Genomic DNA, 19,873 nt, shown 5'->3' with positions numbered 1-19,873 from the left:
ATCCCTACTAACTCTGATTAGTAACAATAATGGAATTGAAAAATTTGCATGACTTATCATGTGGCCCATATCAGCCTCTCTTCTATTTGTGCCAGCTCCCCACACGATAACGCCAGAGTGATGTAGTGGTTAAGAGCAGTGGACTCTAATATGGAGAAACGGGTTTCATTCCCTGCTCCTCCACATGAGTGACAGACTCTAATCTGGTGAACCGAGTTCATTTCTCCACTCCTCCACATGACTATTGGAGATTTCGTTGGCTGTTCAGATTTTTAAAAATGTTGTGCTGCTACCACAACACAAGAATCTTCACTGCGTGACTGAAGTAAAGCTGTGGCAATCATTTTGTGGCTGGCTCCACCTCCTGCAGCAGCCATTTTGTGGTTGCGCCCACCATGCCATGCCAGAATTCCAAAGGTGCCCACAGGGTCAAAAAGAAGAAGAAGAATTGATTTTTATATGTAGATTTTCTCTACCTTTTAAGGATAATCAAACTTTCCCCACAACAAACACCTTGTGAGGTAGGTGAGGCTGAGAGAGCTCGAAGAAAGGTTGGGGACGAGGTGGATGCTAAGTGGTTGCTAAAGTGATTGCTATACAGGGGCCTTAGTAAAGATCTTTAGGCACAGCCTTCCTCCTGTGGGCTTAAGAAGAGGTTCCTCTGCCCATTTATAGGCAAGGAAAAGTGAAGTGTTCCAACAAACATGCATCCTGCTGATAAGCTATTAAATCAGCTTGATAGGAAAAGAAAGAAGTGTTGTATTCTTAATTCTGGGGTTTTGCATTTCCCACCTACTAATTTGGAAGTGTTGGTCCATAACTTCAGTCCAACGGCCGCTTCCGCTTGGAAGATCCTTCAGATTGTGTGGATAAGCCTAATTTTTTTCTGCAGCTTCACAAAAGGAGACTGTTTGACAAACAAGGAGAAAGCATTGTTGGAGACATAATGACTCCTCTGACACTCCTTCAGTAGGGGAGGAAGGGTGAGAATGTGTAAGGCGCGTGAAAAGTATTCACTTACATGGCATTAATGCACAAAGGCTACGATTTAAAGATCCCTTTAGGCATGCAAGTTCTTTGGCCTACACACCAAGGCTTTCCCTTCTCACCCTCTTCTGTCATTGTGGGGAGCTGCTTTTGAAATGTGGACAAGGAGGGAGGGGGCCGTGGCTCAGTGGCAGAGCAACTGCTTTTCATGCAGAAGGTTCCAGGTTCAATCCTTGACCTCTCCAGTTAAAGGAATCAGGTATTGGGTGATGTGAAAGAGCTGTGCCTGAGACTCTGGCGAGCCACTGCCTGTCAGAAAAGATGATACTGATCTTGGTAGACCAATGGCTGGCTTCAGTATACAGCAGCCTCTTGTGTTCACTTGAGGCTAAACCATTCTGTATCCTTCGCAATAGTTAGGGTTGCCAACCTCCAGGTGGTAGCTGGAGATCTGCTGTTACAACTGATCTCCAGGTGGTAGAGATCAGTTCACCTAGAGAAAATGGCCATTTTTGAAGGTGGACTTTATGGCATTATACCCCATTGCAGCCCCTCCCCTCCCCAAACTTCCTTAGGCTCCACCCTCAAAATCTCCAGGTATTTCCCAACCCTACCAATAGGATTTAATACCTTTTGGTCAAATGATCTAAAACATGAAATTTTGATATATGGGTGGAGCAACCCTGTTGTCCCACCAAGGATGGCACCAAATGACCCTAGCCTGATCTCGTCAGATCTCAGAAGGCAAGCAGGATCGGCCCTGGTTAGTACTTGGATGGGAGACTACCAAGGAAGGCCATGGTCGCTATGCAGAGGTGGACTATGGCTAACCACCTCTGAACATCTCTTGCTTTGAAAACCCTATGGGGTCACCGTACATTACAATGACTTGATGGCATTTTAAGCCACTGCCATGCTGTTGATGCACCCATTTGAGCCGTGCATGGAAGGAGCCAGTGCACTTGCAGCAACAGTGGCATGGCACTATGATTTCAGCCTCCCCTCCACACAGACAAAGCACAACCTTGAAGATACAAGTACACCGTAATACTCTTACCAACAGGCAACACAAGCACCTGTCACACATAAGTCTGCCTTACACTGAGCCAGAAGCCCTGTACTCATGACCCCTTTGCATGTTGAGTGTGTACAAAGATGGGGAGTGGGTACAAATGCACCCTATCTCCACATGATCGCCAGCTCATGCTCATGTCGTCCACATGCTGAGGAAGCCTACCCATGTAGGCTCCCTCCTGGTGATGGACTTTTAAAAAGCTGCATTCCTGATTATGGGGATGACACCTATAGGTGTGACAGTGGTGGTAGAAAGTGCCGTCAAGTCTGAGCTGACTTATGGCGAGCCCTCATGGGGTTTTGAAAGCAGGAGACATTCAGGGGTGGTTTGCCATTGCCTGCCTCTGCGTCATGACCTTGGACTTCCTTGGTGGCGTCCCAAACAAGTACGAACCCTGCTTTGCTTCCGAGATCTAATGAGATCTGGGCTATCCAGGTCAGGGCTCCTATAGGCGTGAACTTCCTTTAAGCACAAACGTTCTGCTCAAGAGCAGTAGAAAGCAAGTTCCAGAACAAAAGCAGCCAGAGACTTCCAATGCAGGCTTACACCTCCACCTGCCTCCTCTAGGCAGTCTGTCAGCAACACAATAGATTATATCTAGTGGATCCCTTTGTATGGCTAGCACCTGTTTTTGACAGAGCAATCAGTTGTATTTGTTTACAGAAATTTTATATGGCTGACCACAGATGACGATAGGAGAGTTTTGCATGTTATGATGATTTTGTTATACTTGCTCCACATTCATTAATGAATATTTGTTTAAGTAGTTTAGAATTTATTTCCACTGGTTGGTAGTGGGGACCTACTTGCACATGCAGTTTCCTGAGCCATAACGCCCCCCTTTCAGGGCCTTAAACTCTTTAGCTCAGGAAAGCACCTTGGTACTTGGCTTTTGTATGCGTAATGTCCCAGGATCAGTCCCTGACATTCCCAATGAAAGGAAGGGTCGGAGATATCCAGAATGGGACAGAATTTAGCTACTTATGCATGGAGGTTTAGCTCCACTTTGGTTCCCAAACTGCAACACTTTTTTGGGAGGGAGCATCCACATGACATCACCGTCTAATTGAGCTCCAGTCATTTTCCCCCTCCTTGGTACATTCACCCCCAAACCTCCTTTTGTCTGAGAGCCAGCGTGGTGTAGTGGTTAAGAGTGGTGGTTTGGAACGGTGGAGTCTGATCTGGAGAACCGGGTTTGATTCCCTTCTCCTCCTGAGCAGTGGAGGCTAATCTGGTGAACTGGATTTGTTTCCCCACTCCTACACACGAAGCCAGCTGGGTGACCTCGGGCAAGTTACAGCTCTGTTAGAGCTCTCTCAGCCCCACCTACCCCACAGAGTGTCTGTTGTGGGGAGGGGAAGGTGACTGTAAACCGGTTTGAGTCTCTCTTAAGTGGTAGAGGAAGTCGGCATATAAAAATCAATTCTTCTTCTTCTCCTCCTTCTCCTCCCCCCCCCCACCCCCAGTCCAAGTAGGTTATCAGGCATCCTAGACACTAATCCAGACTAGCTCCATTTTGCTTCCTTAAGCCACTAATAGCCTCTATTTTCAGTCTTTTTTTAAAAAAATTGGAAATTCCTAGATTGCTATAGTGTTATAACATTGTTACAGTTATTGTGACAATCTACTAGTTCCTCTGAATTCCTAGCTTTCATTTTTTATAAATTGTACCACTAGCCCTTTTCATTTTGGAGATGCATGTTACAAAAGGCTAGAGCAGGGGTGTCAAACTCATTTGTGAGGAAGGCAGGATATAACATATATTTCTCTTGGTCGGGCCGACCATATGTAATTAATTAATTAATACCATAAATCTGGAGGCCAGGTCTACCCATTGGTTTGCATGGTGGTAGACCTGGCCTCCTGGTGGGGACCCCTCCCCTCCAGAGGCCAGGACTACCCATTGGTTTCTGTGGGCCTCTGGAGACCAGGTCTACCAAGTGGTTGGGTATGGTAGACCTGGCCTCCAGAGGGGGACTTCAGGGACAGGGCGATCACTGGGGGGGAGGCAGGGACCGGGCGATCGCTGGAGGGGAGGCAGAGAGAGTGCAGCGATTGCTTCTCCCAGCAAGGTAGGGGAGGGGAGGCAGGGAGGGCGAGGAAAGAACGGGCAAGGTGCGTCGGTGAGCGAGGCTGGAGCAGCCCTGCTCAGCCCGGAATGGGGGAGAGTCGCAGGGTTGGAGAGCGGGGCCGCCGCTCTCCATAAAGAGAGGGGGAGTGGGGGCTGGCTGCCTTGGCTTGCGGGCCGGGGAACAGCCCTCCGGGGGCTGGATCCGGCCCGCGGTCCACCAGTTTGACACCCCTGGGCTAGAGGCTTATTTTTTACAAATAGAATCAGGGAATTCAAAGGACATAGGTCATGGCAGTAGATTGTTATAATACGGTAGTTATCTAGATAGATAACATGCCATTGGGTGACAACCAACGCATGGTGACCCCATTGACAGGGAAAAGATTCGCAGAGGTCGTCTGCCATTGCCTGCCTCTGCGTAGCAACTCCAGTCTTCCTTGGTGGTTTCCCATCCAAGTACTAACTGTGTCTGACCTTTGCTTAAGCAGGTTTTTGCACGTAGCAGTAAGTAATACGGACCTTCTCTTTGTTTCTATACAGGCTGAGGCTTGTTGCTCTCAGCTCAGAGGATGGCAGAAGAAGCCCCAGGTGAGTGGTTGAAAGTCTGTCTTTTTCTCCTAAGGCAGAACTAAAAATAGAGCTCGAGGGGAATCATGGAGGGAAGTGCTCATTGATTCTGTACATGCCTGGAATCGGTCATTTCTGCTGCATAAAGTTTTAGTGGAGAGAGAATGTATCCCATCTGCGATGGAAACCATTTTCCCTTCCCTTTCAAATATGTTTTTTGATGCCTTAGGTCCATATAAATCAAACCTGATTCCAAGGTTATGGTGAGATCAGGGCAAATTAATTTGCTCATCAGGAAGCAGCTAATGGGTTTACTGGCAATCTCATATCCATTGTGACCCCCTGAAAGAACAGTATATACATCCTGGCCTACTGGCTAAGACAGACTGTTAAGTGCCTCACTGCACTTGAAAATTAATACCCAGGCTTACCTGGGCCAGCTTGAAAGCTGTCTGTCCCCGTTTGTTGGTCATAAATCTTCTATTGACACCAAACCACAGTTTCCATGCCTGAGTGGCTAAGAGCTTCCTGTAAAAGATTTGTGTTTCATGGGAGAAGTCAAATATTGCTCCCATGAGCCATCAGGAAGACATACATGCCTCGTAATTTATGTGTATGAGGCACACTTTCCCAGTCTGCTGCAAATTCGCTCTGCAGAAGAACAGCAGAAGGAAGAGACTTTCCGTCGCTTCTCATTCCTATTGTAAAAAGAGCTAGGGGCTTGGGCTTTTCACCTGGCATAGAGGGGATGACGCACAATGGATTGTTTTGACCAAGTAACAAAGCTCTCAGGCCAAGTAGAAAGACAGGAGCAGGAGGGGTAGCAGAGGAAACATCTGTTACTGTAGGGCTTGAGTGAAGATTCTGCAGGGGAGATTCCCAAATGTCTAAGCAGGAAATGTGGAGGCAGCAAGAGGGCTGGTTGCTGGGGTCAGGGGCAGAGATCCAAGGAGTAGTATTCCAAGGAGAATGGAAGGCAAAAAGATACATGGAATCTATCATGCAAAGTACAGCTGAGTACAATAAGGATACTCTGGTAAGCAGAGCACAGAATATTTAGAGAAGGATTCTGATGTTAGTTATAAGACTTAGTATTGAATAGGATATACGAGATTCAGTTTTCCTAGGCTTGGGAAGGGGAGAAATATCCAGGGGATAACTTCCTTATTGGTGGGAGGTGTGGCAGAGGGAATTCATAGAATCATAGAGTTGGAAGGGACCATCAGGGTCATCTAGTCCAACCGCGTGCACAATGCAGGAATTTATGGGCCCTAAGATGTTCTCCACATAACGAACAGAAGGGAAACAATTGGCCAGTATCAGAGGGTGATCTTGGCTGCCTAACAAGAAAGTGGAGCCAGTGGAGGTACAGCTAAACCAGGGGTCCCAAACGTAGTGACTATGGGCACCATGATGCCCACCAATACCTTTTCTGGCACCTGCCAAGTTTTTTTAAGAAGTGGGTGGGGCTAGGCAGGGCTTTTGCCCAGCAAGGCTTCTGATTGACTATTGAAGATTTGATTGGCTGTTCAGCTATTTTAAAATGATGCTTTGGCAGAAGCTGCAACCACAGCACAAGGATCTACACTGTGTTACTGAAGTTGAGCTGTGGGAATCATCTTGTGGCTGGCTCCACCTCCTGTGGCAGCCCTTTAGGATGGCAGCCATTTTGTGCTGCATCCAGCCTGCCAGGTCAGTATTCCAAATGTGCCTGCAGGCTGAAAAAGATTGTGAGCCCCGATCTAAATTATTTTGTGAGAAGAAAACTTTATTAGCTAAAAGCGTTGATGATTAAGGAAGGATGTTAATGTAATAAGAGTATTTGTGCCAAGATGAACTTTGATCACTTGCCAGAAAGTCCTGATGAATAGTCTGAAAGCCTCAGTGCTTCAGTGACTTTGTATGTCTCTAGACTTCACTCTTTCCATAAGTTCTTACAGAATCTGACTAGGTATTCCCTGATGTTGCCTCCTCTCTTGCAGTTCTCCCTCTCTTGCAGTTCTCTCTTGCAGTTCTCCCATTTTGTACTGAAAATGGGCTAACGCGTGTATTGTGGGCCGCATACAAGTGGCAGAGAGGAGCTGGTCACAATGCTAAGATGGGAGGGGAAAGAGAATGGCCAACCAAAATGGAGACTTGATGGCAACAGCATCCTCCATCCTGAAGAAACTGTTGGTCATATTTCATGGCGGTGTTACTATGCCGTAACCTTTAGGATTTGGCTAGTCATAGTAATTGTTGGCCATTTTTTTGCTTCCTGGTAGAGAGAGTGCAAGAACCAATGGTCCAGGATCCAATGACAACTGGGGCAGGACAATCTGGACATACTGGTAAAACTAATAATTTCTTTTGTTGTGTTTATATTGAGATCTCCTCCAAAAGTGCCGGGCCTTAAGAGAGCTTAAGGAGTAGAACTACACTGTGTGCTATCAGAGCTTTCTTTATGGGCCATTTGGGGTGTTTATTTACAAGATTTGATAGATTCCAAATGGGATGCCAGCTTTTTTTTCCTTGGAGGGGTCTTGTGCTTTGGACAGCTGTGTTGCACCCAGAAATTCACAAAACAAAGCACTTCCCACCATTACTTCATCATGTCAGAAAAGGGGACATCTGCTGAATTTATGCCCGTATGAAGACCTGCTAGAAACCAGTTTGACAATCCTGGAATTTATTGCATTGAAACAGGAGGAAACACGTCTTCAAACGTCCCAGCTTTTTGTCCTTGCCCATTCTAGCTCAGGGAACGGGAAAGATCTTTCTCTTTCTGAGATCCTGGAGGTCCGCTTTAAGTGGGACACAACAATACCGTACAGTTAGATGGACCAGTTGTCCGACTTAGTATAAGGCTGCTTCATGTGAGGGCTGCTTTTCTCTCAGCTGTTGTTTGCAGATGAAGACAATAGGTCTGCGCTCACAGCCTTGACCACAAAAACGAATTCACCAAGTCTCTTTGAGTCATGAATCATATAAATATCTCACAAATCAGCTAACACCTCTGAAGACGGAGCAGCCTGCACCCTCTGTCTGCCATCTTGCCAACCTCTCTCCAAATTCACCAAGTCAGGTCAAACTGAATTTTGTTCCTGGATTTCTAAACTTGTTTCAGGAAAAGGCTTATTAGTAGAACAGAGTCCCAGATTCAGTGCCTGACGCCTCTGTTTAGAAAGATCTCAGCAACAGGTCTAGACAAGTCCTTTGTGTAGGCAGGACTTGTGAGGCTGATCGGTTCTGAGGTAAGTCAGGGTGACATCACATGCACTGTAAAGCATTCAGAAGAGCAATGTCAAAGAAGCTAGATTTTTTGCAGGTTGAGATCCCACCCACCCCAGATTGCTTCCAGAGAGAGATTAGGAAGGGCCTCGGGATTCCCCAGAGTCAGGGGAAGTTTTGCATTCAAATAACTGTTGGATCTTCCATTCTGTCATTGGGTTCTTTTCACAATGAGATGGACAAGGGAAAGGTGGAAGAAAGATTGTGTCGTCACGTCCAGTCCTGCTCTTGATTTCTTCCCTCAGGGACAATTTTTGTGGGAAAATTGTATCCACATATCTACTAACGATGGCATTGTGTGTGCCTTAATGCTCTGAAGCCGCTTTTTCTTTACCATGTTATCACTTGTTATGCAAAGAACACTAGATGCCGTCCACAAGCAGACCACCCAACGCACCTGAGTGAAAACTGCATCCACACTGAGGAATGTACTGCAATGCCTTTCATCAAAAACAGCTCATGCAGGAGTAGATGAGGCCTATCTTGTCTTTTGAGGAATGCACTTTGATACATTCTTTAAAAGTGGGGCTGATACTTTTCATTCCTATGACCGCCATCTTCTCAAACCCATCTTGTTTTCCAGCTTTCATCCCAAAGTGCATTGCAGATAAAAAATACCCCCTGGTGGCCACTCTTGTGGTCACGATTCTGCTCATTGTCATCATCGCCTTGGCTGGTGAGTGCAGAAGAATCTTGTCCTTTCACCTTTTTAAATATTTATTTTAAATAAAATTAAGGTATGTTTCACACTTTGAAAGATAAACATCTGTTCCGCAGAAAACTGCTGAAGGAAGTTGCGAGCCAGCTAAAGGTAAATGTGCTAATGGGTTTAATGCCAGCCATTCTGATGAGAGAGGTTTGAGAGCATGCTTAAGTCTGTCTCAGGCAAATCAAGGTGCACTGAAAACAGCCTACTTTTTGGGTGGATTGTGACCAATCAAAGAAGATATTGGTAAAGATATGTATTTAAATCTTGTGGTATGGAGATTGGTGCAAGAGGAAAGAGGAAGAGAAGAAGAGTTGGTTTTTACATGCTGACTTTCTCGACCACTTAAGGCAGCGATGGCGAACCTTTTAGAGACCGAGTGCCCAAACTGCAACCCAAAACCCACTTATTTATCGCAAAGTGCCAACACGGCAATTTAACCTGAATACTGAGGTTATCCCCTCTTAAAGGCATCTAGGCTAGATGCCATCACCACATCCTGTGGCAAGGAGTTCCACAGGTTAATTACATGCTGGGTAAGTGGGTTCCTCTTTTAGTAGGGGATTTCACTGAAAGGTGGGAGGCGCCGCAAAGCCCACACTGTGGCCCGAGTGCTCTGCTCCCCTCCATCTATGCCACGCTGTGAGCTATGCTCCCCTCCAACCTAGCTCCTCTCCAACCCCACCATGGGAATCACTTTCGCCACAAACTCAACAGACTGCTGTCCGTGCCGCACCCTCACGCTGCATGTGAGCCACCTGGCATGTGAGCTGCCCTGCCGCATGTGACAGAGGAGGGAGGAAGCGCTCTCATTGGGCTGCTGGGCAGAGGGGCGGGTGATGTGAGAAATGCCCTCAGGTGCACATGAAGAGGGGGAGGGGAGCAGCCCGGCCCCACATCCCTCTGGCTTTCTAGTAATGAACTCAGGCGAACTCTGTGCGGGGGCGACGGCGTGCATGCCCACAGAGAGGGCTCTGAGTGCCCCCTCTGGCACTTGTGCCATAGGTTCGCCACCACTGACTTAAGGAATAATCAAACTGGCATACAATCACCTTCCCTTCCACTCCCCACTATAGACACCCTGTGAGGTAGGTGGTGCTGAGAGAGCTCTAAGAGAGCTGGGACTAGCCCAAGTTCACCCAGCTGGCTTTGTGTGTAGGAGCGGGGAAACCAGTTCACCAGATTAGTGTCCACCACTCATATGGAAGAGTGGGGAATCAAACCCGGTTCTCCAGATAAGAGTCTACCGCTCCAAACCACCGCTCTTGCGTGCATGAATGCATGAAGCTGCCTTATACTGAATCAGACCCTTGGTCCGCCAAAGTCAGTATTGTCTACTCAGACCGGCAGCGGCTCTCCAGGGTCTCAGGCAGATAAAGGTCTTTCACATCACCTGCTTGCCAAGTCCCTTTAACTGGAGGTGCTGGGGATTGAACTTGGGACCTACTGGATGCTGAGCAGAGGCTCTACCACTGAGCCACAGCCCCTCTCCTAACCTCTTAACCTTCTCTTAACCACTACAGTATGCTGGCTTACCAAACTGCATCAATTGGAAGGAGTAGCCTATAGTGAGATGAGGAAACTTCAGAGTAGGAATCTGAGAGGAAAAAGAAAGGCACGAAACATGTTATTTGTCAGCTTGCACACACTTTTCTCCTTTGTAAACTCCTTTCTATCAAACTGTTATTCCGCCTTCCTCCAAAGAGCTCAAGGTGGCGTGCGTGGTTCTCCATTCCTCATTTTTTTCTCTCAACAACCATGTGAGGTAAGTTAGGCTGAGAGAGAGTGACCGGCCCCAGGTGACCCAGTGAGGCACAGAGGGGATTTGAACCATGGTCTCCCAAGTCATGGTCCAACACTGTAACCACCACTGTAACTACCACACCACACTATTTGTCATGATGTACCAGTTGAAGACGGAAGTTAGTAGTCAGCTAATTTAGTTTGATGTCTGAATGCTGGTACTTGAACAAATTCAGGTTGGCTTCTGTGTAATTGGAATTGTTGACAAGGATTAGACCTTGGTTAAGAATCCTGAATGGGATGTGGAATGGTATAGTATAGCCTGATTGCATCAGATCTTGGAAGTGAAGCAGGGTTGGTACTTGGATGGGAGACCACCAAGGAACACTCTGCAGAGGATGGCAATGGCAAACCACCTCTACCTAATCATTTGTCTTGAAAGTCCTACTGGGTCACCATAAGTCAGCTGCAACTTGACGGCACTTTACATATGCACACAAGAATCCTGAATACTGAGGAAGAATCTAATTTCCTGTTGCTGGGCAGGAATCTAGTGAAATGCTTTTCACACTTAAGGTCCCAGGTTAAGTCTCACACATGAATACCCATGAAGTTGTCATAACTGAATCAGACCTTTGGTCTGTCTACTCAGATTGGCAGCATCTCTGCAGGGTCTCAGGTTGAGGTCTTTCACCTACTACCTGACCCTTTTAACTGGAGATGCTCTGAGTTGAACCTGGGACCTTCTGCATCCCAAGCAGATGCTCTGCCACTGAGCAACAGCCCCTCCCTGGAACCTCATAGAAACAGAGTTGGAAGGGACCACCAGGGTCATCTAGTTCAACCCCCTGCACAATGCAGGAAACTCCAAACCACCTCCCCCCCCACACCCCATACTTCATGCCCAGAAGATGGCCAAGGTGCCCTCCCTCTCATGATCTGCCTAAGGTCATAGCATTGCTGACAGATGGCCATCTAGCCTCTTCTTAAAAACCTCCAGGGAAGGAGAGCATACCACCTCCCGAGGAAGCCTGTTCCACTGAGGAACTGCTCTAACTGTTAGAAAATTCTTCCTAATGTCTAGACGGAAACTCTTTTTATTTAATTTCAATCTGTTGGTTCTGGTCCGACCTTCTGGAGCAACAGAAAACAACTCAGCACCCTCCTCTTTATGACAGCCCTTCAAGTACTTGAAGATGGTTATCATATCCCCTCTCTAACCTCCAACTAGCCTCAGGTTAATCTCAGCCCCTGGACAACCACAACCAATCCAACCACTGAGTTAGATGGGCCCATGGCCAGATGGTATATAGGGTTTCATGTTCTGTCTTAAACCTGAGCACTGTGTTTTATTTCCAGCTCGGAAACCACAGCTTTGTTCACCGTGTCCTCCTGTTGCTGACGGCGCCTGCCCAGACCGCTGGATTGGGTACCATGGAAAATGCTACTATAAATCCGAAGATGAAGGGAATTGGAGTACCAGTGAAACAACATGTTCCTCATTCAATGCTACCTTGGCATTGATTGATTCGCAGCGGGACCTGGTAAGGAACACGTATGTATCCGTGACTGACAGGCTGATCGTCTGAAGCAAGCATGTGCACAACCATCATTGTGTTGCTGCTGTTCTTCCTTCATCCTGACATGTCATGGGGATACATTCTTGGCCCAGAAACAAGGGAATTTCCAGGGGACCTGAAATATCAAAGCCTGCCCCAAATCTTCCAGTTTTCGTCACATTTAACTCCTGCTCCTGAGAATTGGCATCATCTGTTGCAAAAAAAAAAAAGGTCGGTGGGTTCTTTTCGAGGCTGTGATCAAGTTGGTCAAGGATCACTTGCTGAGCATGTTGACATCATAGTGCCACAGTCAGGTCTGATGTCATGAAGCCAACCCAGAATAAGGGCAAGGCTTCTTGCCCTCACTCTGCACTGTTGCACAGGCAGCGTGTAGTGAGTGCTGAAACGGGGTAGTCCATGGGTCATAAAACATTTCAGCTGGACCATAATTGCTTATGATTGTGACACCATCCATGTCCTGCATATTTTACACAAGTCCTTGCTCAGCAAACATGTGGGAGAGACAAAGGGAAAAAGGAGCTTTCAAATTTCCTCAGTTTTTACCTCAACCCTTTTTCATAATCACTAAGGGAGAGATGCCTTAATTCAGAAAGAAGCCATGCAGGGAGAGAAAGGGGGTCTAAACATTCCACTCTTCTTTTTTTGCCTTTTGAAGCTGCTCTTTCTCTGCTGGTAGGTCCTAGAGGGGATAAAGATGGGTGCCTGTGTTTTGCTTGTCTATTTTCCTTCCAAGGCTCATAGGAGTGAGGATAGGTGATGGTTTAGGTACGTGAAATCATGCAGAAGTTTTCCTTTCCCCATACAGTCCTGATCTGAATCAGTGGGTGCCGGCTTCTGTCAGAGAAGCAAAGAAAAATACACAGGATTTGCATTTCCCTGAGAGAGAAGTCTCATCACTGCAAGTTAAGCCTCCTCCCCCTCGTTATTGACCTGCATTCTAGTATCATAAGGCCAGAATGCCTAGCTTTGTGGGTGTCAGCAATGACTTGGCACAGAAATTCAGTCCAGTGTTAACTGTTCTTTAAGCACACAGAAGGAGCAGGGAAAGGGAGATCTGGGCTGTGTTTCCACCTGGGGATTTCCCCCTGGGTGGCACATAGCATGCCCCCACTTTATTTGAGAACTTCTTCACTGTTTCTGGCTGTCGGGGCTCCCAGGGCTTCCCCTTTTAAGCTGGAGCAGATAAATACTTTATTTGGCAGAGCTTAGGGGACAGAGCTTGGTTCAGTATTCAAAATGGTGACGCGATGCTTTAAAAGAAACTCATCCAAGGCTCAGCTGTGAACCACGTTTTAGCTGTTGGTGGGAAGGGAGGTTGCTGGGGCGTGGTGGTGTGGCATGACTGTCTGGTGAGGGGCAATTTCGGCAGTAAGCAGCACAGGGACAGGGCGTGTGAATCCCATCTCCGTGTGCCTCAATCCCTCTTGCTTCTGTTTGCGCTGCAAAAGCTGCCCCTGTGTGAAAGCATCCAAGAGTGAAGAAGAAGAAGAGTTGGTTTTTATATGCCAACTTTCTCTTCCACTTGAGGGAGAATCAAACCGGCTTACAATCACCTTCCCCTCCCCACAACAGACACCCTGTGAGGTAGGTGGGGCTGAGAGAGCTCTTAATAGAACTGTAACTTGCCCAAGGTCACCCAGCTGGCTTCATGTGAAGGAGTGGGGAATCAAACCCGGTTCTCCAGATCAGAGTCCACTGCTCCAAACCACTGCTCTTAACCACTACACCACACTGGCTCTCCAGCATCCATTTCCCATTTTCAAAAATCTAAAAGTGCCCACAGTCTCAACAGGATTGAGGACGTTGATGCAGAGAGAGTTCGAATGTGTGGCAGAAGTGTATTAATCGTTTCTTTATTTCTCTTCTTCTAGAGTTTTTTGGTGAACTTGACTCGCCCTGTTCATCACTGGATTGGCCTCTCGAGGCAAACAGGCCAGGAGGCATGGAAATGGCAGAATGGCACAGAATTTACACACCAGTGAGTAATGTCTCGATGCTCTCTCCATTTGCCTGTCAGTATTTGTCTACTGTAAGGGTAATTTCTAACACAAGCTTCTGGAGCTAATGTACATTACCCACAGTTCTCCAGGTGGCTCTTTAGCTGAATAGACCTGGAAGTCAAAAGACACCATCTTTAGGGCTGCTACCCGAGTTACTGGGGCAGTCTGTGGCTTTGGCTCAGTGATAGATTACATTCAGTGCATGCAAAGGGCTTGGGTTCAGTTATTCAAAACTCCTTTCAGGGGGAGGAGTCATGGCTAATGGTCCCAGGTTCAGTCACTGGTAGAGATGCTCAAACACCTGGCAGTTTGGCTCACTTCCCTTTCACCAGTGGTAATCAGGTAGCTAGTTAATTGATGGGCTGTTTGCCTGTTCGCAACTTGTTCATGTGTATTTTCAGGAACAGGCGACTTGCAGCTATCAGATGCTGACTCCCAGCTGAAAGATCAGCTGGGAATCTTATGATCTCCTGCTGGGGAAATCTTGCTCCTCTCACTTTTGCAACTTCCAGTTTCCTATTTAAAGTATGAATTTCAAATTTACTCTTTGTAAATTAAAATGCTCTGTGGCTTGATTGGCAACTCTTGGTTGTATCAGCCAGCCTCAAGTATGAAATTTTATAAGCACTCAGCTCTCAAAATAATGCGGAATATTGAATGCCATTGTGACTTATTAGTTAAAAAAAATCAGTGACTTGTTACTTTAAAAACAGTCTGCTAAACATCATTACTTGCCAAATTGCAAATTGTGTCATATATAGAATGTTGAAGCCATGTGTCATAGCCAGATGTCAAGTATATGGGAAATATTGTAGCATTTAGAGAATATCTGGAGAATATTCAACATCATATTTTGCAGGGAACTCCTGGTTTCCAGGATCCAGATGTCCAGTAGTGGGTCACAGGGGGATCTGTGATTAATCAAGCCCAAAAGGTCACAGGATATGGGTAGAACAGGATATAATGAAAAATAATTATGCCTATATCAATCGAGCTGGAAGAATGTATTTCCTGCAATTAAAATGTGACCACCATGCCCTTATTGTGTGGCATTACAGTTTTCTGCTGTCCTGTGACCATTATGTTTGCATATTGCAACTGTTGATTCTATAGCTTTTCATCTCAAGCACTCACCTCTGTAAATGCTGCAGTAGTTTGCATACCAAACTTCTCCCATGGTAATGTGAAGAATATTTACATTATTGTGGCCGGCAGTCTGGCTCTCTGATGCCAGCATGTGAGCGGGGTCAGGACAGCTGGCTGGGTAGTTAAAGGACAAGGCTGAAAAAGGTGGAGGAAGCAAAAGGCAGGAGGCAGTGGGAAGAAACATGCGCGAACAGCTAGAATCAGCAAAGCAGCGGGGAGCTAGGAAGACGAGCTGTGGAGGAGGCTGAACTCTCAAAGCCTGCATGACATCAGGAGGTTACTCACCAGCAGGGGAGGCTGAGAGCCTGGAATATCAGAAGTTGCAGCCGGCTGGCTGGAGTCTGGCAAGGGGCCAGCTAGATAATTTGCTAAATGGAAGGTCCCTGTTTACGCAAAGAGCTCTCTACTGCCCAGAGACCTTGGCATAAGGGGAAGGACTAAAGGGGAATGAACTGAGCATGGGAATGGGGGGGGGGGGGAAACTCACTTGCTGTTCTGGATTAAAGGAAGGCCAAAGAGAAAGGAGGAACCCAGGAGGGCGGACCCCTGCTGGTGAAACCCCTGGTCTGAGGCCACTTAGCTCATGACAGATGTTCACATGGGCCATGGCTTTGACTGACATTTTATCTCAATTGGAGCAGCTGTTACAAGATGGAGACACTCTAGCTTTCTGTGTTTTCTAAGGCGGTATTTTGTGTGGAAACACAAGTGCAAAATTTTCTCTCACTCTGGGAACTGTGTCTGCTCTTCACAGAGCAATCAGACTTTCATTGCCAAACTTTCTTCTTAAACCAAAGGGTTCCAGTTTAATAAATCACGATGGGTAGCTGTGTTAGTCTGTCTGTGGCAGTAGAAAAGAGTAAGAGTCCAGTAGCACCTTACAGATTAACAACATTTCTGTTAGGGTATGAGCTTTTGTAAGTTACTAGAGATTCATGGGCTATGACTTCTCAGATTCAGTTGGGGAGGGGACTGTGTAGCATCTTGAGAGGGCATATTAAAAAAATCATCACACAATATCATCTACAACTTACTACATATGTGGAACATACACATGCCATTCATTGTCTGTTAAAAACAACAACTTGATAGAATATAGACCAGAGTCCTGTGACGTTTTGAATGTAAAGAAAAATATCTGCTGCTCTAAACTAGCAAGTTCCCAGGAAGCATTAACCCATCCCAGTTTTGCTTGGTTGGATGAATTATTGCTGCAATGTTTACTCCACCCCTTCAGATGGCACTGTAGTACAGACCATAATTTCTTTCAAGAGTATGCTAGAGGACTGGAGGGCTTGGAGGACCCATGTTCAATCCCGGCACAGCCACAAAGCTCACTGAACAGCCATGGGCCTCTCGTTCTGTCTTGCTCAGCCTACCTTTCCTCACAGTGTGATTCTGGGGATAAAATGGGGAGAAAGAGACCCATATGTGCTGCCCTGCGCTCCTCTGAGGAAGGGCAGGATAAAATGTCATATTTAATAATAAAAGAAATGCTTATTTCAGGTTTCTTGTACGAGGAGACAACAGGTGCGCATACCTAGACGACACTGGGGTCAGTAGCACCAGGTGCTCCCAAGAGAAAAACTTCCTCTGCAGCCAGCCAGATGCCTGTTCCAGGAAGAGAAAGCCAAACCTTGCCAGAAAGGATACGTGACCTGCTTGGCGTGGAAGACGGCCCAAGCTACCACGAATGATGGCAGGAGTCAGTGGAGGAACCGACCGCTCTTCGTGGCTAGTGCAGTGTCTGGGGCCATGGTTAAAATTATTCTAGCCCTTTTAATCTAATCTCTGTCTATGTCAGACATGAGAACAGAGTTGAGGGAGTATAATGTTTACAAAACAGATACAATTCAGGAAGACCCTGGATTTGAATCTTCCCTCCGCACTGAACCTACAACATGGCCTTAGCAAACTACTGTAGAAACACTTGCCAGGAGAATCCACGTGTATTTATGCACATGTCCTCTGGTTGCTGTGTGAAATGGGAGTGATCGTGGAGCTTTCCGTTTTCTCCAACACTGGAAGAGAATAGGTCTGAAAGAAAATACTTAAAGAAATGAAGAGCTGTAGAGTAGGGCAAGGGCAGGGTTTAATTCTTTTCATTGTGTTCTACCATGTGTAACCCCAATACCCACTCTACATGTAAAGACACACAGAAACCCCCATATCACCCAGAGTTGGCGGGGAAGACAACAGGAAAATAGAAGACACCCTCCAGCTACTGGAAGCAGAGAGAGTGCAAACACCCCCAAGGTCTCTGACACTTATTCTGTCACTTACATTAAGCAAACTTTGGGTGGCAGTAATTCACTTTCATTCCATGTCATGGCCAGCAAATCAGTTCCAATGAGTCCATTCCCCTCTAGTTCAGCTATAACATTCCTGTATTTTTATATTAATTATACATGTTCTGTGTCTGATGAATGTTATTATTGACTTTACATTTGAGGGTAGTGACTTATATACATTCTACTTTTGTCTGTGGTTGCTGAGTACACTAAAGTGGGTGTCTGAGTATATGCAGGAGACAGCCTTATGTCACATAAGAAGAGCCAAGCTAGATCAGACCAGTAGTCCCATTAGGGTTCCCAGGTCCCTCTTGGCAAACAGCAGGAGCTTTAGGGAGGCAGGTTCGGGGACAGCGATCTGCGTCCCCTGGGCAATGACGTCACTTCTGTCTTGATGCAGAAGTGCTGGCATCGCACCAAGGGGACGCTCTAGCCCTTGCTCAAAAACTCTATGATTTCCATATAGTTTTTGGGGAGAGTGCTAGAGTGTCCCCAGTGTAATGCTGGTGTGTGCACATAAAGCTGGAAGTGATGTCATCATGCAGGGGACGCAGATCACTCTCCCCCTTCCGCCTTCCTGCTTCTGCCTGTTGACCAGCTAAGTGTCGGCGGGCAGCAGCATGAATCGGTGGGTGATTGCCTGTCATTAGTGGCCAGTGGGAACCCTAGGTCCCATCTATTGCTGCCCTGGAAGGCCAACAAACTAGGCATAGAGGACTTCCATTCAGAAATTTGGTGCCTGTGAATTTGGAGATTGCCTTTAGTGACCACTGCTAGTAGCTATTGATGGATCTGTTCTCCATGAATGCAACTAATGCCTTTATCATCTGGCGACCAATAACTCAGGAACTATACACATTCCTATTCCTTGGTGATAAGTATGTGACCCCGATATCTAAAGAAAGGATTTATAACTATAAACTTTTATTATTTTTATTATTTATAAACTTATTATTTATACACATTTTATTATTTATAACTTTATTATTATTTTTAAAAGCACCAATTACCAATGGATTCCAGAGAAACCAAAGAATGTTATTTACAAATCCAGACCAGGGAGCATGGATTTGGATGGATGATTTGGAGAGCAGAAACGTAATAAAAAGTGTGATCCAAAGTGGGTGCAAAGGCATTTTTCTCAACAGGAACTCCATTCCTGAAACAGCTGCACAATTTGCAGAAATAAACACTGGCTGTCATCTTGCTGAGAAAAGCTACACCCACTGAATTTCTGCATGTTATTACATTATACGCCTCCAACAGGGAAAATGTTGGTGTTTCTGGCCTGTTTGTTGGCCTTGCAAGGCAACTAGTTGGCCACTGTATGAAACAGGATGCTGGGCTGGATTGACCACTGGTCTGATCCAGCACGGCTCTTCTTGCGTTCTTTAGTTGCAGTAATGAATGTAGCATTAATTATGTCTGTAACAGTGCCAGATCCCAGTCTGACAAGACTCACCTTGAATTTTCTTCCTAGTCAACCAATTCATCCTTTGTGACTTGCATTTAAAGGCAATATCCTACTGGCCGTGGCTTCTCTTATTGAGAAAAGCTATACCTAAAGAAATGTTTCTGTCTATTCCATGACTAGAAGTACAGGAGCCTTCTCATGCTGTGAGTTTGGTTTTTTAAGATTCAGTTATCATGTTCATGGGGGTCTTGATGTTGATAGGGACATCAGAGTGAGGGGGTGGGATTTAATCCTCCACCCCTCCCCAATGCTGTTTTTCCTGATCTGAAAAAGCCCTAGAGAATTACCTTATTGGTCAGGTACCCATATTAGTAGCTGTATGGAGCAAACTGCATCCCCCAGGTGGAGCTTCCAGTTGGGAAAAGGAGGTACGGGTAGGTTTAAATTCCCCCTTTTCCTCAGGCCTTCATCATGATTGGAATCGGGTCTTTTTGTAGCTGATAATTGAATTGAGACAACCGCTGGTGGCTCCATGCACACTATACGCATTGTAGAACAGTATATCAATGCATATATCAAAGGATTTGTAGAATTAGAGGAATGTTTTTTATGGTGATGTAATTAAAACCACTTGTGTGCGCACCCATAAACATGCAGCATCCAGGAGCTGGGAATCATGGGAAATGTAGTTGCTACGGTTCCTTGAATCCCCAGGGTTCTCTTCATAAGTTTGTGTCAAGGTCCCCTTAAACTTTAACTATTCAGTTCTCTAATATGGGCTAAAACGATCATAATTTCTTTAGTTAAAGAACAAATACTTGCCTAACTACAGAAGAAGGTAATCTTGCTGCCTTTTTGACTGAGAAACACCTCATGTGACTCTTAAGGGTAGACTCACCACATTCAGAGCCAAAGAGGGCTCCTGTACCTTGAAGGGTTGTTTAAAGGGGAAATGTTGCGTGGTGCGGCTTCTGTTGTGTCCATGGCACTATGATGGGGGAAATCAACTCCTGAAAAGTTTTC

General features: G+C 46.1%; 1 protein-coding gene across 1 annotated transcript in view; it reads left to right on the top strand.

Moving 5' to 3' along the window:
* Positions 1-16,828, top strand: part of LOC130473802 (C-type lectin domain family 2 member D-like) — a 43,938-nt gene extending 27,110 nt beyond the window's left edge. The window contains exons 2-5 of the mRNA XM_056845410.1: positions 8,554-8,646; positions 11,779-11,963; positions 13,871-13,977; positions 16,652-16,828. Coding sequence (XP_056701388.1) covers positions 8,554-8,646; positions 11,779-11,963; positions 13,871-13,977; positions 16,652-16,802 — 536 coding nt within the window. The 3' untranslated portion in view covers positions 16,803-16,828. The remainder of the gene's footprint in view (positions 1-8,553; positions 8,647-11,778; positions 11,964-13,870; positions 13,978-16,651) is intronic.
* The last annotated feature ends 3,045 nt before the right edge of the window (positions 16,829-19,873 follow it).

The sequence above is a fragment of the Euleptes europaea genome, chromosome 1 (assembly GCF_029931775.1).
Source record: "Euleptes europaea isolate rEulEur1 chromosome 1, rEulEur1.hap1, whole genome shotgun sequence".
NCBI lineage: Eukaryota > Metazoa > Chordata > Lepidosauria > Squamata > Sphaerodactylidae > Euleptes > Euleptes europaea.
The sequence above is the reverse complement of the archived record's forward strand: the minus strand, read 5'-3'. Positions and strand labels throughout refer to the sequence as shown.